This window comes from Clinocottus analis, unplaced genomic scaffold (assembly GCF_023055335.1).
Source record: "Clinocottus analis isolate CAN_PGR_092001 unplaced genomic scaffold, fCliAna1.0.p SCAF_16, whole genome shotgun sequence".
NCBI lineage: Eukaryota > Metazoa > Chordata > Actinopteri > Perciformes > Cottidae > Clinocottus > Clinocottus analis.
Genome location: NW_027175887.1, coordinates 1,922,758 through 1,943,382, shown reverse-complemented (window position 1 = coordinate 1,943,382; position 20,625 = coordinate 1,922,758). Strand labels below are relative to the sequence as shown.

General features: G+C 46.9%; 1 protein-coding gene across 6 annotated transcripts; it reads right to left on the bottom strand.

Moving 5' to 3' along the window:
• Nucleotides 1-5,220: 5,220 nt before the first annotated feature.
• On the bottom strand, nt 5,221-20,302 carry traf7 (TNF receptor-associated factor 7). 6 transcript variants are annotated; one of them, XM_068578548.1, is made up of 22 exons: nt 20,187-20,302; nt 17,688-17,836; nt 17,538-17,586; nt 17,335-17,423; nt 16,977-17,090; nt 16,742-16,834; nt 16,028-16,061; nt 15,703-15,925; nt 15,492-15,626; nt 14,998-15,093; nt 14,784-14,905; nt 14,237-14,310; nt 14,041-14,089; nt 13,625-13,752; nt 12,779-12,861; nt 12,631-12,670; nt 12,380-12,496; nt 11,482-11,604; nt 8,528-8,647; nt 8,084-8,215; nt 7,668-7,787; nt 5,221-7,351 (listed from the first exon to the last, which is right to left on the bottom strand). In XM_068578548.1, the coding sequence occupies exons 3-22, from the start codon at nt 17,575-17,577 to the stop codon at nt 7,337-7,339; spliced, it is 1,947 nt and encodes a 648-aa protein (XP_068434649.1). In that variant the 5' UTR covers nt 17,578-17,586; nt 17,688-17,836; nt 20,187-20,302; the 3' UTR covers nt 5,221-7,336. The 6 variants fall into 6 exon arrangements, with proteins under 6 accessions (XP_068434649.1, XP_068434653.1, XP_068434650.1 ...); XM_068578552.1 differs by having other exon boundaries at nt 17,335-17,420; XM_068578549.1 differs by having other exon boundaries at nt 17,538-17,583.
• Nucleotides 20,303-20,625: the final 323 nt, after the last annotated feature.

The following is a 20,625-nucleotide window of genomic DNA, read 5'->3' as shown; positions in this document are numbered from 1 at the left end:
CCCCCCCTTCTTTCTCTCTTTCTCTCTCTCTCTCCCTCTCTCGCTCTGCCGTGCTCCTCATCCCTCCTGTCGTCCATCCGGCGCCGCTCTGGAACACCTCGCCCCTCCTCCTCTTCCTCTCGTCTCCCGTCGCTGATGAAGATGAAACTGATGACGGAGCAGCGCCGCGGGCCCGGACAGACATGTGGCAGAGAGAGAGAGAGAGAGAGTGAGAGAGAGAGAGAGAGAGAGAGAGAGAGAGAGAGAGAGAGAGAGAGAGAGAGAAGGATTTACTCGGAGAGCGACGCTAAAAGAGAGACGGTGTTTAAAAAAAAAATATTATTTTAAAAAAGGACCAAAAACAGATGACGTGTGAAGAAAAAATAAGAATCACAAGATGAAGAAATGCAACAAAAACGGATGAGACTGCAATCAAAAAAACGTGGGTTTTTTTCCAGAACGCCACATGGACTCTTGAAGCTGTGACGGCGAACAAACAAACTAAACTAATACTGATTGAAAACCAACTGTGTAACAGATCATAGTATGGCGTGTGTACATTCTAAGCATGGAGAGTTTGTATCTACTGAAAAAAGCCCTGCATTAGCACAGTAATATATATATATCTATATATATATATATAATATACCGATAAATATGAATCTCTAGCTCTTTGGTTTGATGTCTTGGTTCTGTGTGGAATGGTGACCTCTGGTGTTGTGACGATGTAAAGGAAAGATTTTTAATCCGTGACCAAAACAAGACTATTCAGCTCATGAGGCTTGTGTGTGTGTGTGTGTGTGTGTGTGTGTGAGTGAGTTTGTGTGTGTGTGTGTGTGAGTGTGTGAGCTTGTTGGAATTTCAGGATCAAATTCAGTTTCCTGTCCCGGCTGCATTCATACACTCGGCTGCATCCTCATGCCCCGCCCCCCCCAACACAGACGCACACCCCCAGGAGAAGCACAACGTCGCGCAGTGGAGCCGCACAATGTCAATGTCAGAGAGAGAGAAGCTGCACAGCAGGTGTAGGATTGTTGACGGTACAGGAGAAGGATTTTTCGGATGTCGCTGAAGGGGTTCGGGGTTGTAGCGAGGCGAAGTGGACGTGGTTACGACTGTCATTTCATTTAAGAGGACGGGGTCAAAGGTCGCATCGGGAGAGGTAGAGCGACGTGTCCGTGAGAGCTGAGTGGACTCAGCCGGACTAACTCGACAGTGTCATGAATGTGACCTGCGAAAAAAAAAACATTGAAAAAATGAATCTTGAAAAAAGAAACATGATCTATGAAAATGTTAAAAGTAAATATTGACGCGTCGGTCAAAACGTTTTCTTTTCAGGAAACAAAAAAAAGACTCCAAAGCCGTTCTCACCTCACCACATCTCTCTCTCGTCCCACGCTCTCCTAACCCCCCCTCCCCTTCATCCCCCCCGCCCGTTGCCATGACAATCTACATCATCACCCTCACCATTCTACGTTGCCACGGCGACTACGCAGTGCGTTGCCATGACATAGGATAGCGATGCAAAAAAAAGAAAAAAAGAAGCGGCGCTGATGGAGCGAGCGGCAGCAGAGTTGTGTGAAGCTGAAGGTTTGTTTGAGTGCAAAGTTCAGAGGGGCACTCCAGTGGTGCAAGAGACCTGGAGCCTACACTTCCCAGAATGCAACTTGTATCTTTCATGAGACCCTTTTTGCCCGGTAAACACCCATAAACCCATATATCTTAAGTGATAACCCTGATGACGTCACTATGACATCATTTTACTTCTTACTTACTTCATAAAGGACATTGACAGAACTTCCCAGCGGAGTACAGGACATGTCGAGCCGTTCATGTGTAAAACTGGCGGAGTGCCCCTTTAAACCACAATCCCCATCCAGCGATCCGATACCCCATTAAAAAAAAAAAAAGTCCAAAGCCCCGCGGCAGCCACACTGCTTCTATAAATGACCAAGGATTCAGAGAATAGTTGTGGTATTTAAATTATGATGACATAGAGATTATATATATGGATATTTGCAACAAAAAAAAAGAAATGTATTTATGATGTGTGTCATCCTGAAGACTATTTTTCAAAAGTAAAACAGGTTTAATCTGAGTGTCGAGTCGCTTTGCTTCTCCATGCTTTAGTGGTCCGAGCTGATGAATCATTGTAGGATACCATGTTGGGATATTTCCAGGAGGCGTTGGTGTTTTTTTTGTTTTTTTCTCTCTTCTGCTTAAATGTGTCCAGGTGTGGCAATGTGTATAATACAAGCAATTCTCGTTGTTCGGTTTTATTCATTTTGTATGATTTCCATTTTCTTTCTTTGAAACATGTGCCTTGCTTTGTGATTCTGGTCTGACTACAATACAATAGATGGGTATGTACAATATGTAAGGATCTCTCTCTTTCTCTCGTTCTGTTTTGCTCCCTTAGTTTATAAGCCCCGCCCCCTCACAGATGAGATGTGATGTTTGAAACATGAACAAGAACTCAACTAAACCCAGGTAACATCTTTCCACCGTTATTCACAATCAGTAACACGTACAGTCTCCATCTGATTGGACAATGAGGAAGTGACTTATGACAATTTTGGCAACTTCCCAACAATTTTGTCTGAATAGATTAAAGGAATTGTTGTGCCACATTTTAAAACATTATCTATTTTGCTTTCTAGAGTAAGATGAGAAGATCGATACCACACACGTCTGTACAGTAAATATGAAGCTGCAACCGGCTAGCTTAGCATAGCATAAATATAAAAGGCTGGAAATGGGGGGGGAAACGCTAGCTAGCTCCAAAAATGTACAGTGTTTGTTTAATTCATACAAAGGTCGCTGTAAAAACCACCGTTGTGGTTTCGCATGAGCTTTTGGACGGAGCCGGGCAAGCAGTTTCACGTTTCCAGACTTTGTGCTAAGCTATGCTAACCAGCTGCTCGCAGTGGCTTAACGTCTAATGTACAGAGTGGCATCAATCTAACTCTCGGCAGGAAAGTGAATAAACTTATTTTGACTCCTTTTAAATGTAAATTTACTTTAAAACATGCCTGTAATGAACTCCAACCAGGCGGATGTCTTGATAGTTGGTACTTACCAGATGTAATAAATGTGGGATGATATTTAAATATGAACATATGAACCCAACAACCTGATTATGTGAGATATCTAAGCAGGAGGCAAGTATCTCAAACTTTTGTGTAGCACACGAATAAAACCACGGCAAAGTCCTGATCAGAAGCTACACAGGGGTCAAAGGTCAACTCTCGTTCCCTCACTTGCTCTCAACCGCACACCGCTTCCTGAACTCGACCCCTGTCCCGCGAAAGCAGCCCCTCGGCCTCATGTTGGTGGTCGCTCACGTTGTCGGCATTATGGGGTCAGGGGTCAGGATGGAAAGGCCGAACACTGCAGGTGATGGGGGGCGAAAAACACAGATGGTCAAATACATTATGGAACAAAAGTACAAAAAGCCAAGCTGTTTTTATTTGGGTTTCCGCCCGTGCTTACCTGAACAGAGCCGGCGTCTCCTCTGCTCCGCAGTGACCGTATGTGAATGCTTGAGAGAGGCCGTGTGTGCGTTCTCTGTCGCTCTGCTATTGACCGTATGAAACTTGTGCGAGTGTGTGTGTGTGCTGTAGTGACTGGACAGTGGTGTGCTTGCAGTGACTGCATCTTATGGCCATCTGCTCTGAATAAATAAATGTTCTATACAAACTGCGCCGCCCTCAGCCTCCCTTTGTGTTTGAGACTTGAACTTGTTTATTTTTAACATTTTTTTTCCTCCCCACCATCATATTAAAGCTGCTTCATTACGAGCATATCTATGAGAGGATCTCAGCGTGGCGATGGCTGAGCCGGCCGCTAGCAGCTAGCGGCGATAGCAGCGCAAACAGTGTGCTGACCGAGCACCTTTAAGCAACTATCGATAAAGCAAAAACCTGAACTTAAGGTCGACTCACCAGAAATCAAAGAGTAATCAGGATCATTCCTTTCCAGGCAGAATGGGTGAAGTGTGAATGAAGCGTGTCGCTGCCACGTGTCCAGAGTTTGGAGGTGGAGTAGCAGGAGACACGTTGATAAGAGAGTAAAACCCAGGACCTCAAAGTGGGAGTCGAACATAAACTCCACCAGCAAGAAGGCTCAGCAGAGGATGTTGTTCCTGAGGCGGCTGAACAAGTTCAACCAGCCACGGACCATGACGGTGCACTTCTACACCTCCACCGTTGAGTCCACGCTCTGCTCCTCCATCAGCATCTGGTACGCTGCAGCCACTGCCGAGGACGAGGGCAGACTGCAGCGCATCATCCGCTCTGCTGAGAGGGCCATCGGCTGCAATCTGCCGTCCCTCCAGGATTAGTTGAGCTCCAGGACCCTGAAGTAAGGTCGACCGCTCTCACCCCGGACACAAACAGCTTGAGCCGCTTCCCTCCGGCGGGAGGCGGCGCTCCACCAGGAAGAAGATTTCACGCCAGAACAGTTTCCTTACAGCCGCAGCGGGTTCATCAACAAAGACCTGGACTCCACTGACTCATCAACCAGGACAGTTTCAAACACCCCGACGCTTTTCTTCTCTTATTAAAATGCACTTGACAATTTTACTTTAAAATGTGTACTTGTTTCAAAGTACTGTTATCGGTTTATCATGTTTATCTATTATTGCACTATTTGTTGTTTTTAATGGTTTTATTCTACATCTATGGTTATACTAAAGATTTTTTTGCGTCATTCTATATGCTGATACACACAAAATACTCATGTTCTGGTCAATATCATTGGCACCCTTGATTTGATGTATTTTTTCCATAACCTGTGGAAATAAATGGAATGTACCACATTGGTATCATCAGCATATTTTAACGTACAGTTAGTCATTTCGAAGAAGAAAGATGTCCACTAATAAAGTCACCCGTTGCTAATTCAAGTGCATGATGCATGTTTTCCTCTTTTCTTCTCGTCCTGCGTCACCATGAAGCAGTTCCTGCTGAGTCACAATAAACGACCCTTCATGACAGTCGGTGATGAGTCATAATGGTACAAAAACATTTGCTTTGGTCCACTCAGTTGAAGATGTTTGCAAAGTGATCGTCTGATATTATCTCACTTCAAGTCTTCATAACTCTACGTCACCGACTTAAAACCTTTTAGGGGGAAACAATTTGCACAATAACTTGGAGACTAAAAATACTATATATATATATATGAATCCATAAAGCAGCGGCATGAAGCTCCTGTGTTGAAATGAAACAGCGACAGCTCTGAAAGTGTACAACAGTTTTATTGATCCGTGATCAACTCAGGCTTACATGATTACAAGTATACAAGGCATCACTGAAACTGTGACCAGTGCAGACGCCTCACCAAGGCTACATTAAGTAGTGGCCAGTTCTGCAATTAAATGAAGGCAACATAATGCTGAACATCTGTAAAAACCTAATTTAGCCCACGTGTCTAAACGGATGGACATGACCTTGAAAGTACCCTCCCAGGCATCTTTAGTCTGTTTTCATGTTTTCAACCCAATATGGGTCCTGGAACAGAATTCAGGAAAGCAGGACTTCTCACTTTAGCTCTCTCTTTTAAAATTTGCCTTTTTTTCCCCCGGGAGTTTAATTAAAAGGTTAATTACACACAATCCCCTGCTCGCCTTCGCCGTCGGTCCATCGAGTATTACAGTCATGAAAACGACAATCAGCATTAATCTGTGGTTATGTTGACCCGAACCCGAGGGGGGGGGGGGCGGGGCCAGGCAGAAAGAGGGGAGGGGCGACCGCGTGCCCGTCCCTCCCTGGTCGCTTCCTCCGGACATGTTGGCACTCACTGAAACACTCACATGTACACGTAACGGACACCTGGTGGGCCGGGTGAGTCGTCTCGTGGGCAGGCGTCCATATCTTATGTTACACGACTGTACAACCGTTAATGGCTCTGAATACAGCTCTATCATGGCACTAATATAAAACTCAGTAAATCTATAGATCTGTCATTCTCTTATTAAAAGGTTGGTTTTTTTATTATTCTCATTTATTTTTTAATAAAAGGGCTGGTTTCACAGAGCTCTGGGTGACGACCACGAACCGTTGGCAAACATGCTGAACTGCAGGGTTAAGACTCTCTCGCTCGGGACGAAATCTATTTGGGTTTACGATTATGAGGATCGTATTTAACAACTCTGGAACAATATCTTTAAGATGTCAGGGGGTGTGTATTCAGATGTGTGCTGCTTTGACCTGTAGCAGCCTCCAGATTGTCAAACAAATGTAAAAGATAAAATCAATTTAAAACGTGTCAATAGAAAATGAGTCCCGATGTGAAGCTGAACGGACCGACGGAGACTCGTTGGGTTTCATGGAGACGTTCTTCTTTCAGAAATGGAGTCTGTTCGTGCAACGGTAGCGGAATAGTTTGGGAGTAAGAGCGCCGCGTTTACTTTGGTCAATCCAAAGTAAACCTTAAACCAAAGGAACCAAACAAACCAGCAGCTTTAATGATCTGGAAGAAAAATGACTTCTTTTGTCAAGGGAGGCTTCAGTTCTCCTTAAAGTGGTGAAAATATTTTTAATATAGCGAACACTTCAACAGGCATTGAGTTCATTTAAGTGTTTGAAATAAGTTTCTCTGCTTTGACACGGTGCTGGTGACTATACACACAACCACCTCTTACAACATTCAAAACCAAGTCCACACTCTGCGTGTGAGGGAAGGTCGCTGCTTCTTCATGAGGAAATACACAAAAGCTCTGTTGAAACTTTTCCACGTTCTGCTTCGTTCCGGGGGTTTAATCCTGGGTTTGGGGTCGATGGATTCCTCACGTACATTTCAACATAAAACTGCATCGTTTGCACAAACTGACCTCGCCCTGCCTTTGCTCTGGTGCGTGCGGGGATGCATGACATACATATTTTAATGAGCGCGGCGGCGCTCCCCGTGTGTGAAACCAGCCCTCAGACTTCTTCTAACAGTGTGCATCGTCAGTACAGCTCTTAAACGGCAGCTGTTTCGGCAGGAAGCGGGACGCTCTCTGCGTCCTGTTCCGATTACACGGGCGCAGCGTCCGGTCGCTCTCGCAGTGCGGCGCGACTGCGAGGCCGCTCGTCTTATTTTTGCCCCGTCGTGCGGCGGCGATGAGGTCACGTCGGGAGCGTGACCCTCGAGCCCGACGAGCCGGTCGAAGCCGTCGTTTGAAGTTTTTAAAAGCAACACTTCGCTCAAACGGTTTGCGATGCGGCTCGACGGGGGAAGAGGAGGTTATTATTATTGGTCTGCAGCCGCTCGAGTCACAATCAAAGAAACAGGTGTGGGGGGGAGGGGTCACGTGGAAGGGTTACCGGTGGTGGGAGGAGCCGACTGGACTCCTGCAGATCAAACGGGCGGTTTAGCACGTCCACACCTGAGAGAGAGACACAGAGAGAAGTTGCAATATATTATAAAATGAAGTTGTAATTAATTGTAAATCCTCAGGAACGAAAAGCTCAAGAAGCATCCTGAGATGTAGTTTCTGTTGCGGTGCTTTTATTCTGAAACGTCTCTCACAGAGCTGGCCTACAGTGAGATTCAGTTTGACGCTTTGAAGACGTGTGAAGACGTGAACTGTAATGTTGACGCAGGTGATGGGCTGAAAGGATGCGGGATGGATGAAACAGAAACCGCGAGTAGTGACTGATGAGCAGAACACAGACGGACAGGAGGCGGAGCGGTGACGGTACCTTGACGGTGCTGTCGACGGCTCCGGAGAAGAGGCGCCCCCTGGAGACGGCCAGCGCCGTGACGCTGCCCTGGTGCCTCAGCAGGGTCTGGGTGCAGATCATGTTGTCCATGCTCCACACCTGCAGAACACACACACACACACACACACACACACACACACACACCACACACACACACTTATAGAGACTCTCCTCTGAACCTGAACCCTGCATCTCTCAGAGGACAAACTACACTTGACGTACAGGTTGGTTTGCCTGATAAAAACTAAATGTCAAATTGTTTTTCTGTACGCTAAATGACACATGACCCACATTCTGTGATGTGTCAATGATTAGCTTCAGCATTGACGTACTGAGAACAACACACACACACACACACACACACACGGGTATGACTGCAGTTCCTCCGTCCTCACCCTGAGCGAGCGGTCGTAGGAGGCGCTGAACACTTTGGTCTGGTCCGGGGTGGAGATGACAGCGAGAGCGTAGACCGTCCCCACGTGACCCGTCAGGGTCCGCACCTGCTCCTTAGACTCGATGTCCCACACCTGGAGAGAAGGCAAACACCACCATCATCATCATCAGAGTAAAAAAACACCAGCATCAGAGTAGTTTTTCTTTAAATGTTGGTGTGTGAGATCAAAGGCAGCAGCTGCATCAGATCCTCGTCTGCTGTTGAAGTCATGAATGTAATCAGATTACTCAGAGGCAGATCACTGGAACCAGAAATCACCTCGAGAGAGAGGGCGAGACCCGTTTGTGTTGTCAGGAATGAAGAAAAGTGAAAAAGAGCTAAACCACACGTGTGTGTGCGTCTGTGTGTGTGTGTGTGTGTGTGTGTGTGTGTGTGTGTCTCTTACGTGGATGAGGTTTTCGTAGGTGCCGCAGACGATGTGGTGGTTGGTGACGGCGATGGAGTAGACGCTGCCCCCGCTGGTCTGCAGGACGTGAACACACTCCAGAGAGCGGATGTCCCAAATCTGACAGATAAGAGGGAGACAGAGAGGATGATGGGTAAAAAAACTGAGACAAGAAAAAGACACTTCAAAAGAGAAAGAGGAGGAGGACGAAGAGGACGCGAGCACAGGTAAGGATGGGATGGAAACACACACACACACACACAACTGACAGCTGCAAGCTGTCAATTTTTATCTCCATGGCAACACAGAGTGGCGTGATCACTAGTCTAATCCGCGAGGCTTTCTGGCCAATCACAGAGCAGCGCTGAGAACAGACCACACAACACAAGGATGAGACGGAGCGATGATCCTCACTCACACACTTTTTCTGTTAGATGAAAATCTTATTGTGGCTTCAATAACCCGTTTTGCACTGAATATTTTCCATGGTAACAACAACCTGTACAGAGCAGGAACAGTGCAGATGTGAGCATCTGTCCTGGAGGCTGCACTGAGCTGCTTCCCTCTACGGTTCTGTTTCCGCTCTCCATTATCGCTCCATGCTGAGCTCAGACGTTTGTGCTCTAATTCATCAGCATTATTGATTTTAAAATGCACAACTGAAGGTCTCAAAACAATGATCGTCTGTAGACTATTCAATTTATTAATGTCAATTCACCAACATCACCGTCAATCACAACAGTTCACCGTTTACGATTGTCGTTTTCTAATCATTAGGCCTCAGACAAACCTGCTGTGGAAATCTCACTTCCTGCTGGGTTTTGGAGCATCTGGCTCTTTAGCTGCTAGATGCTAAATGCTAGAAGCTCTTTGTCTGGCTGTGTGTTGGGCGGGTCGAGAACACGCCGTTTCTGAGAGCTTTTTCCACTGAAAGCATCTTCCTGCTGTGGCCAAGAGCGGCACTAGTGGAGCAGAGAGAACCGTACGGCAGCTGGTCACAGAGACCAAAACAACGAGCTGAAAGACGCCTAAACGCTGCGTCCAGCTGAGAGGAAGCAACAAATATTTACTGGTTACAGCGGCACAGATGTCTTTGTCAAAAGAATATGTAATGCTGATCGAAACCAAACTCCAACTCTCGATGTCTTGACTGCCTTCTGATTTAGATTAAAGCTTAAAATGAAAATGCAATAGAGCACGACACTATTTTTTGGTGAAAATGACATGGGATGAACATGTGACCTGTTGTTTTTGTGTCTACTTTATGGACTTTGTCATAACTTTGCTGCTTGCTTTATATCTCTCTCGTACGCATCCAGTAAAGCCTAAAACACCAAGAGACTCATTGGCAGTCAGTCAAAAGTAATTGGCACTACTATTAAAAGTTCTCCGTGTAATTAATCCGACAGGACGCCGTGACGACAGAGTGAAGCAAAGCTAACCAGAAAACTGCTTCAACATCAAACACTAAGTAAAGACATTCATCTCCTGCTTTTCAAAACAGACATTTTATGATCAAATACTGTTCCAGGAGTGTCAAAATTAATTAACTGACAAAATGTTAAGAGATGTTTCTTTTCCACTGAATCTTCTGGCAACTTTTTGTCACAGCAATTTTCGCAGCAAAACCTTTTCAGGAACGACTTCTCGACTCACAACGAGCTGCAGAAGCATCGTCGCTGCTTTCATCTCCCACAACGAGTCTCTCTGCAGCGTCCCAGAGGTGTTCATTAGTGACTGACCACACACACACACGCACACACACACACACACACACACACACACACACACACACACACACACACACACACACACACACACACACACACACACACACACACACACACACAGGTCTCTTGTGTAACTCTACATAACTACAGGCCTCGTATTCATTCCTACTATCTTCCTCTGGCTTTTCATTTATTTGTTTGTTGTTGTTGTTTTGCTTTTCATCACCATCTTCCAAATCCCTCTCAAATCCGTCACTGGCGGATAAATCAGCAGCAGCAGCCAAACACAACACTTCCAAAGCTCCGTTCAGCCGATTTCCTGCATTACAGGATAAATGTTCCAGTGACGATTCCCCAAGAGTTTCTTCCCTGATGCTGCGTTCACATCAAAAGCGTTGCGAATGTTACTCGCGCCTGAAAGGGGGCGTGGCTTATCTCCATAAAAACAGTTACTAGTTCCAACATCCACCATGGAAACAACCACTACGTCTGTGTTTCTAGGTTCTTCATAATATTATCCGTACTTCAGACGCCCCGGCAGCAGTTTCATTTAACAACGGCAGGACGGCGGTGATGACGGGCGGGGCTTCTCAACGCTGATTGGCTGATGCCACGCAATTCTTTTCGCCAGATAATGCATCATTCTCGCCGCCAAACAGGAAATTTGCTTTTTCGCAAACCGCTCGCGTCTGTGCATCGACTTTGCATGTCATCTACTCACTCGTCAAATTCTCAACGCTTTTGGTGTGAACGCAGCATAAGCCCCGCCTCCCTCAGTGACTGTGACGACACCTAATCAAGCGTGCAATTTCAGCTCCAGCACAAACGCACTAACACAGAAGTCACGCTAACCAAACACCGTCCGCCATCGACAGGAACAGTTTTCATTCTTGACCATGAAGCCCGTTTGACACCACGAGGACTTCCTCCTGGTGAGCAGAGTGCTAGCAGCATCGGGATGTCGTTCTTTACGTCCCTATATTTAACACCTGCAGTAGCTGTTGGGTGTGTTTGGTCATTTGAAGCTTACTTTAGTGCAAACAACCAGTTTAATCCATTCCTTAAAAGTCAGAGTGTCGCTCTTACAACAGCAACACGTGGAGAAAAAAAAACAAAGCCTGACAGTTCGTTTGTGTATTTGTTGCTAAGCTGTGATTGGACAATCGCAGCAGGAGGTTTCACGGCGTGTGTGTACTACCAACATCTCCCCAGCCTTCCTCCTACCTTGATGGTCTGATATGATCCGCTGTACAGGTGGTTCTGGGAGGCCACCAGCGCTCTGACCCAGTGATTCAGACCCGTCAGCTCCTTCTTCAGCTTCAGCTCCGTCCCCACGATGTCCCACACCTGAACACCAAGGACACCCAGCACTTAACTTCAAGCTACACAAGAGAATACACACAACAGATACAACAGTTGCTTCTGGTTCAGTCGCGACAGAAGTGTCAAGACATTTCTGTCGCGCACTAAGACTCACCACACGGAACATAAACATCTACGTCCATGTCGGTTTGGTTTGTTTTTTGCATGTGAAAACTGTTTTTGTTTAGTTTTTCCTTTGTGAATATTACTACGACAAAACCTGAACAAATTCAAATTGTTTTTAAAAAGCTGCAGTTTTGGGGTTGAAAACAATATTGACATTATTTGTAATACAAAAGTAGAACTTTGTTGAAGTTATATCTTATTTATTTCTGTAATTAGACACACACACACACACACACAACTAAAGTGAAGTGCATGATGTCACTGAGCTGAAACAGAAAGAAGCAGAGTGATGGGGGAGGAGGAGAAAGAGGAGGAAGAGGCACTCGCTGGGTAAGAAAGGGGAAGCCCTGTGTGAGAGCATTGACATCACACGCTCACAAAGCACCACAATCATCCCACCCCCCCTTCTCTCGCCAGCTTGTAACCATGGTAACAAAGATGTGGCTCCTCAGCCTCCGCCCGTCCTCACTGAGCCTCATTTAAACACTCGTCTTCAGTCAAAACGAGTGCTCACTTGGAGAAAACCATTTCCTGGTCATTATTTGATCCTGTATTGTCCTGAGTGACCTCACTGTGTCACCTGACTCGCATCAAGTCTCAAGACGACGTGAAGTGAGCCGTAACTCGGCTGTACCTTGATGGCCTTGAGGGAGCCGCTGAACAACATGTTGTGGGAGGAGACCAGCGTGCACACGGGGTTGTCATGGGCACGGATGGTATTGACTTTCTGCAGGGTCTGGATGTCCCACACCTACACCGAGCACGAGAACAGAGACACGGAAACACAACTTCTGTAGCAAATGAGAACAAATTGTGCAAGTTCGGCCTTTGAAAGAAAGTTAAAAAAAAAAAAAAGAGGAAGCCAGAGAGACGAACGACACTCACGATGATGGTGCAGTCTGCAGAGCCGCTGTACAGCCGGTTCCTGTGGAGACAAATATCAACGAGTCATGCTCTGGGTGGGTGGGGGAGGGGCTGCTCGTTCCCAGTTGACGTGCAGCTCATGACGTGCTGTTTGTGTGCGTTGGGTTACCCTTGGATGCACAGAGCCAGCACGATGCCGTCGTGCCCCTCCAGGGTCTTCTGACACTTGTAGGTGGTGCAGGTGTCCCACACCTGAGAGCCAGAGGGGAGGAGGAATGAGCTGTCGTGCTTGTGTGCGTCTGAAGTCCTCTTAAAGGGCCAGTTCAGCGTTCAGTTCAGTGCAATACCTTTAATGGATCTCTTTTCTGACACGTGAAGCCAAACTAACCAACAGTGGCAGAGCGGCCACTTCTGTGTTCAGAGAGTGCAAAAGACTGATGTTTTCAGAAGGAGGCTCTTTGAAGAGAGCATCGATTGAGACGGGCAGGGCTGTCTGACAGCAAGGGGAAGCGGTGACAATATTCTAAATACAGGAAACGCTCAAACGCTTCCTTTTACTTTTTTTCCACAGCAGTGCCTCGTTTTACTCTCGTACTCATTTCTCCACCTCCAGTAGATAATACACCGTCCATGGGGAAGTACCTTGTGCTTAAACTACCAACCCACTTATATAATATGAATTTTTACAAAGTAAAAGGAGGCTTGAAGGCTTTATCAGTGTGTCATTTAGTTCTTGAGTAAGTAATGAACATTAAAACAAATCTATGACTCCAGATTACAAAACAAGCTTGTGGGCGGAGGTTATCAGAATCCCTCTGGAGGTGGGCGGCTGAAGGCCGCATTCAAGCCAAAAATAGCGCTGCGTGAGACCTCGAGGGGGTTGCGTTGGTGTGTTGCAACATGCATCCCGAAGTTTGAGTAAAACATCCGTGAGTTGGACTCTCATCAACAGAATATGGCCTTTTTTGACGCATAGTTGTGTGTGTGTGTGTGTGTGTGTGTGTGTGTGTGTTACCTTGATCGTCTTGTCCGAGGACCCGGAGAAGAGTAGGTCTCCGGTGGAGTAGACACACAGACACCAGACGGGGCCCTGGTGGCCAACGAATGTCCCCTTACACTTGAAGATCTGCTGGGGGTCGTATGCTACACACAGGCACAGAGACGGGAAAGACTGGATATGTGTTTTTCATCGGAAGCGAAACGAGAAAAGAGGTAGATGAGGAAAGGAGGAAGAAAGGGAGAGACGTAGACCGGTGGAGGAAGGTGAGTGAGAGTCAGGGCGAGGAAGAGGAGGAGGAAACGACCAGAGAAGATTTTACATTTACGAGTCAACAGAAGTTGTTTATCAAATGTTTCACCCCTGTGAGAGATGTAAAGAATGATGAAAAGACAAAGACGATTCTTAAAGAGGAGGACGGGGCGGACACTCACATCCCAGGATCCCCATGTTGAGCCTGGCGTTGATGTGGGACAACTCATCCTGCAGAGAGACAGCACCGTGAGAGACTCGTTCTCCAGCTGGAGCTCATCTACTCCCATCCTTGTGTTCTGTTTCGCTATTTCAAACTTTTATTCTCACTCAGACATTTTCTCTTTCTCCTTCCAAGGTGCACACACACACACTTACGTTGAGCATGGAAGCGTCTCTACGAAATTCCATCAGGTCCTCGCTCAGTTTACTCTGGTTCTCATCCAACACATCTGAAAGAAACGCACAAGAACGATAACTTTAAGACACAGAAACGCAGTGAGGAAGCTGTGCTCAAGCCCGGGGGCGGTACAACTTACTCTAGTCAATACTTCCTGTCAATTTATATCCATCAACATCTAGGAGGTTTTAAAATGCATCTTATAGGAGGCAGGAGTGAGACGTGATCTGAACGAGGAATAAGGAATGCACAAACTCACTGATGCCGACTCACAGACCCAAACTCAGATCCTGAGCACTGATCTGAAACCAGTGCAGCAGCAGCAGTAGTAGTAGTAGTAGTAGTAGTAGTAGTAGTAGTAGTAGTAGTAGTAGTAGTAGTAACAGTACATTATTGTTACTTCAGTCACTGTGAACACCACTGGCTTCACATAGAGCACATGCAGGAAGTGTCACGCCCATTAGTTCACTTCTGCACGTAACTCTGAATGCGGCCAGAGGAGCGTCCTTCTCTACTGTTTCTTACCAAACTTGAGCTCCAGGTTCTTCTCCAGCTGATCCAACTTCTCAGACAGTTTGCCCAACATGGAGCGCAGGAAAGCAATATCTTGGTCCTTCTGGGCCAGAGTCAGCTGCATCTCATGGAACCTAAACGGGGTTTCAAACAGAGTCATCATCATTGTGAGTTTTTTAACCTGACAAATACTCAGAGACACTGAGCTCTCCGCATGTCTGCTCACCTGTCATCAGTCTGCTGCAGGAACTCCTTCAGGCCCTCAAATTTACACACCTCCAGGTGCGTTTCATACGTGTCTTGGTTACCGATGAATGTACAGCTGTGGGGGAAAAGAGGAGAGGCCGATGAGTGGAGAGTAGACGAGTGTGTAACACACATTGACAGACAAACAGTATGGAGTAGCATAACAATATAAGATAATCCTTTATTAGTCCAGCAGTGGGGAAATTACAGGTTTACAGCAGCAGTCCACACAAGAGACACATAGAATAAAACACAACATAAACAGCAAAATATATCAATATTATACATACAGATGGAATAAAAAGTATTTAAAATGTCTTATATTGCACCAGTTAAAGTGACTGAGGTGTTAAGTGTCTTTGTGGTGGTCTACTGGGAGCTCAGCTGGTTGTGCAGTCTGACAGCAGCAGGGAGGAAGGATTTGCAGCACCGAATATGCAGTAAATTAAAGTGTTTGTTTTTTTAAGGACTCACCCATATTTGGAGTGTGGACACTTGATGTGCTCGCACTCTTTGAGGTGAGCCTCCAGGTTCATGGTGAGCAGCGGGGGGCAGGAAGGGTTGTTGGGGCAGCGGACCGGCCTGTAGTCACAGCTGGCCTCGTGTTCTCTGCAGAGATGGGAAACATTTCAATAAAACGGCTTTTGCAACGTGTTCAATCCCTCTAGAAACCCTCGGTCCTTACTTGCGCGTGGACAGCTTGATGGTGAACGGGCAGCCCAGCGGGTCCACCTCGTACGCGCCGGGTTTGCCGGCCACGGTGGAGGGCGAGGCCGCGGCCCCGCCCGCGGCGCTGGCCGTGGCCCTGCAGCCGTATTTACAGTGAATGAACAGCTCTCCGATCTGCTCGGCGACCGCGATGTTGTTGACCACCACCGTTAGCTTAGCCGTGTCCACTGGGCAATTGTCTGCGAGGAGGACGCACAAAAATATAAGGTTAGAGTTCATTAACACCGGCCTCGGAGGCACGTTTAATTAACTTTTTTAAAGGAACTCGTTTCAAGTCTCACCTGAAGTCAAGGCACATCGTCTGCAGAAGGTGTGCTGAGGAGGAAGGAAAAACAGGACATGTTCACGTTTTCTTATTTTCTCTAATTACAGTAAGTTTTAACAGAACTAAATAAGCACCAAACTCTACCTCTGTGGATTTTAACGTGGTTACTTTTGAAACATTGTTTTAAAGATGTTCACATGAAGGGTGAGCAGAGTTAAAGTTACCACAAGGAACATTAACTTCGTGTTGAGTTTGGCGCTCCCTGTGGACGAAGGTGGGAGTGTTTCTAAGTACCGGGGTCCCTTTAGAAATACTGTCATTCTACTGCAGCGGGATCTGGCAGCGCGCCCCGCTAAGTGCTGCTTCTGGTCCTCTCGTGCCTCCCTCCCCCTCTAACGGAGCCCAGCGACAGGATCCGGTCCTGCAGCAGCGTGGCGCCGGCTCCCACACGGAGGAGAAGCTCTGCTGTTGGTCTGGGAGGAGCTGCTTTCTGTCTAACCTGTATTATTTAATCTGATTTGGCCAGAATCCGAGACCACGACACCGATAAAAAGCCTTGAGAATAACTACATGGAATAACCAATCTTCTCGCTGATGGTCTTGTTTACTTATAAAGATCATGTGGAGAGCTCCGTATTAACTTGAGACTGTTTTATAACCAGTTGAAAGTTAAAAGAGAGGAGGGCAAAGAGGATGAGGAAAAGGCTGGAAAGGACAGAAATAAACTCACCCCACAAGTGGTGATGACGGGGTCCTTGAAGACGTTACAGCACAGCTGGCAGCACAGCTTTACGGACGGCTGTTCGGCAAACACCTGGGGCTCCTACACAAACACACGCTGGTGAGTTCATTTGGTGTGTTTCCAGTTAACAAACTGGCTTATCACTGCATTCTTTATTCTTTTCCATGTTTCGGCATTTGTGGTCAAACGTTTGCTGACACACGTCAGTGCTGTGGGCTCGTACCGTGTCCTCCTCCTCTTCGTGCAGAGAGAAAGTGGAGCGCAGAGACATGTTGGATTCGGAGTGGAGAGATCGGATTGAGATGGCCGACTCTGACCTGCGAGGAGTCATAGGAGGCTGGGAGGAGGAGAAGCGGTGGAGAGAAGAGGTCAAGGCCGAGCCATACCGCCACAAATAGATTCTACGTCTGCTGGAAACACCGCAGATGTTCACTTTTATGTGTAAGTTTAACCCGAGGCTCTTCGAAATGATCGGCTTCGCTAAACTTTGTAATAAATGTCGATGTCTTTGAACTCTTGAACCCATTAACTTGGCTGGGCATGAAACATAAAAGCTTTTCTGTGTGTGTGAGAGCGTGCACCATTCCGTCGTCGTCATCCCGGGGAGAGTAGGTCAGAGTGCTGGAGTTGGAGGGAGTTCTCCTGTGCTGCTTGTGGCTGGGCACTTCTGCTGAAAACGCATGAGGGCAAAGTCTCAGCAACAAAACAAAGAATGAAGATGATGGAGTACAATCTAGCAAGTAATATAGAGAGCGTTGATAGAGGGGAATAATATTCGTGTTACCTTTCACGGCTGAGAAAGTCGGACCGAATGAAGCCTCCATCCTGCTCTGCTGTGAAGAGAGGAGGGTAAGAGTAATTACTGCAGGAGTACACACATGCGAGTATAATCTGGATTAACATTTTCTCTCCAAATCACACCTTTGTCTCTCACCTTGTTGCCAGTCTGCTGGGGGGAGAGGGGAGGGGCTGCTGCCGCTGCTCCTCCGGAGGATCGGTTGGAGCGAGGAGTCTCACCACTGCTCGCAGCACACACACACACACACACAAGTGAGCAGTTAGCAGTTAGCTGGACTGCTAGGCCTAGGGAGAGGGAAGAGGACAAGGAAGGGAGCAGAGAGGTGAAGAGAAAAAGGGAGGGGGGCATTAAGTGAGGAAGACAGTGAGGGAAATATGTTGAGACCAAGAAGCAACCTCCAGTTCTGCCGAGGGCGTTCTCTCTCTACTGGCCAGCAGGGGGCGACTCCTCTGGTTGTGTAGAAGACTATAGAAAATGACTATACTTCTCTCTTGATGTAGTCCCTCAGTAAACATTATAAACATGAGTTTATGGTCTCAATCTCTAGTTTTAAGTCGTCTTCAATACAGCATGATGGTCGTTTAAGTTAAACAGACCATAAGGCAGAGTAAGATTTAGGGAGGGCTTGCATTACATTTAGCTGTCGCTTTTATCCAAAGCATTTTTGGTCTATACAACGTAGACACAGCAACGGGGAGCAATTAGTCTTGCTCAAGGACACATCAACGTGGACGAGCGAAGGCGGGGATCGAACCACCGGTCCTCTAATTGAAAGACAGGCATGATAACCACTGAGCCACAGTCGCTGCTGCACCCAGAGCCGCACACATCGCCTCTGCAGTCCAAATATGGTCACTTCTGTTTGCAAAAAGGTAACGCGGCGACGGCCAAATCATCAAATTTGTGGCTTCAAAACCGTCGTCCAACAACTAATGGTCGATGTCCACATAACTATAATGTCCACGTCATATTTACGGTCTATGGTTGAGACACATGGTACAAATGTTCTGAGCAAACACAGGAGCCTGACTGAAATTTAGATGGATACAGAATGCTGGCCATAAAACGTCTTTGTGTTTCAACAGAGAGACAGAAAACACACACCAACACATGACCCAAGAAATGTTAGAGACTGCCAGTTGCTGCGGGACAGCTGACAACTTCTTGATGAGACGCAGCGCAGTATGGAACATTTACAGTGGAGCTGCTGTTGAATATACGTTTGACCTACTTTACTGGCCTTGAGCACAACGACACAATCCAACATAATGATTCCACTTCGGTCGTAACAGCAAACCCGTTTTGTTTTTTAAGGTTTACTGAGTTCAAGTGGTTTGCGTTAAAATTTGTTTGGAGAAGCGTTAAAGTAAATATGACTCAGCACAGTCTGCAATGGCTCACAACTAATGAGAAACTAATATTTTGATTAGAAGTAGGCAACATAGGCATCAAATATTGTTGTGATAAGAACAGCGAGGTTGTCAAGTCTCTTTGTCCGTGGATATGCTCCCATCAAAATCACACGCGTGTGAAAGAGTTCCAGTTTTGCACAACCTGATGAATTTCCACACTTCCTAAAAGTGATATAATAACGTGCATGACATATTTGCACGCTCAAACAGAAAATTAAATCTCAACGCACACTCAGCAGCAATCTGAGAGGAGGACGTTGGATTGGGAAGGAATGTCAACTGGTCTTTCTACTTCAATTGCACATTGTAAATTTAACTCATCTTTGCGCGACACAACCGTGCACTTGCTGACCCCTCATTCAAGTGACCGGCCCTCCTCTGGAGACGCACAGAGGTAAGCAGCAAAGGGAAGAAGTAAAGACAGTAAGAAGAAGGAAAACACACACACACAAAACATCTGTGTGACGGAAGGCAGCGCTGATCCAGGGGTCGTAACAACTTTAATGATGGAAACTGTTCTGCAACCCCTCAAAACACACGGGCAGGAGAGGCTGAGAGGGGAGGGAGAGCAACGCAGAGACAAAAGGGGAGAGGGAGAAAAAAAAGTGACAGCCAAAAAAAACAAAAAACGGTGACCCGGACAGCGCGATACTGATGTTAACAGAAAGGTATGCGGGCCGTCAGGGGGCGGGGGCTCACGGGGTGCTCAGCTGCAGAGTCCGCCAGTGAAACTATCCAGAAGCTCAACCCGCTCCTGTTAGCGCCACTGCTGCTTTCCACGAGGAGCTTCCCGTAAAGAGGAGCCTCCACACAGTGAAGGGGGCGGAACACGGAGACAGACATGTATACTGTATATATACAACGGACCTAAGTTGAATGCTGACAGCTAGCTAGCTTCATGTTCAAACACCAACACATAAGTATGGCATATAGCGTGTAACAGCGTTTCGCAGGATGGCTCGTGAACACGACGGCACGCGGTGGACTTACTCACCAACCGTCACCTTGTCAACGACCATTAGAAACTGCAATAATGAGCTCGCTGAAGTGGCTCGTTTGCTAGCTTAAGTTAGCTAGCTGTTGGTACATTTTCTGTGAGCAATCACTGCTGCGAGCGGCCTTTTGGCGAACCCTGCCAACCGGCAACGGGGCGCCGGCGTTATTTCAGAGCTAATGAGCCAATTATTCAACAAAACGGCGGGCTTTCAGTTGGTCTACTTACCATTTTTCTATACCAGCGCAGCAGCAAGTCTGCAGACGAATTCCTAAATCTATCCCTCACGCTCTCTCGCTCTCTCTCTCTGCCTCACATACACACAGCGCAAATACCGCAGTGTGTTCTGGGACGTGTAGTAGAATGGCTGGCGGCTGGCCGCCTCGATTGGTATTCCATTCTCAGCTGTCCGAACTACGCTACCCACAATCCACTTCGCGTAACTGCCATTGGACCCGGTGCTGTCAGTAAATTCCGCAAACCAACTGCAAAACGCACGACTCCCAAATACATCCACATTTTCCCCGGTTCGGCGCTGTTATTGGTTCCTCCGGACGTCGAGCCATCATGCGACAGCCGCCATCACGTTTTCACAGTGGACGCACGTGCACTGCAAAGGTGGTGTGATGTGGTGTGATGTGGCTGGAGACTACTGACCAACAATCAC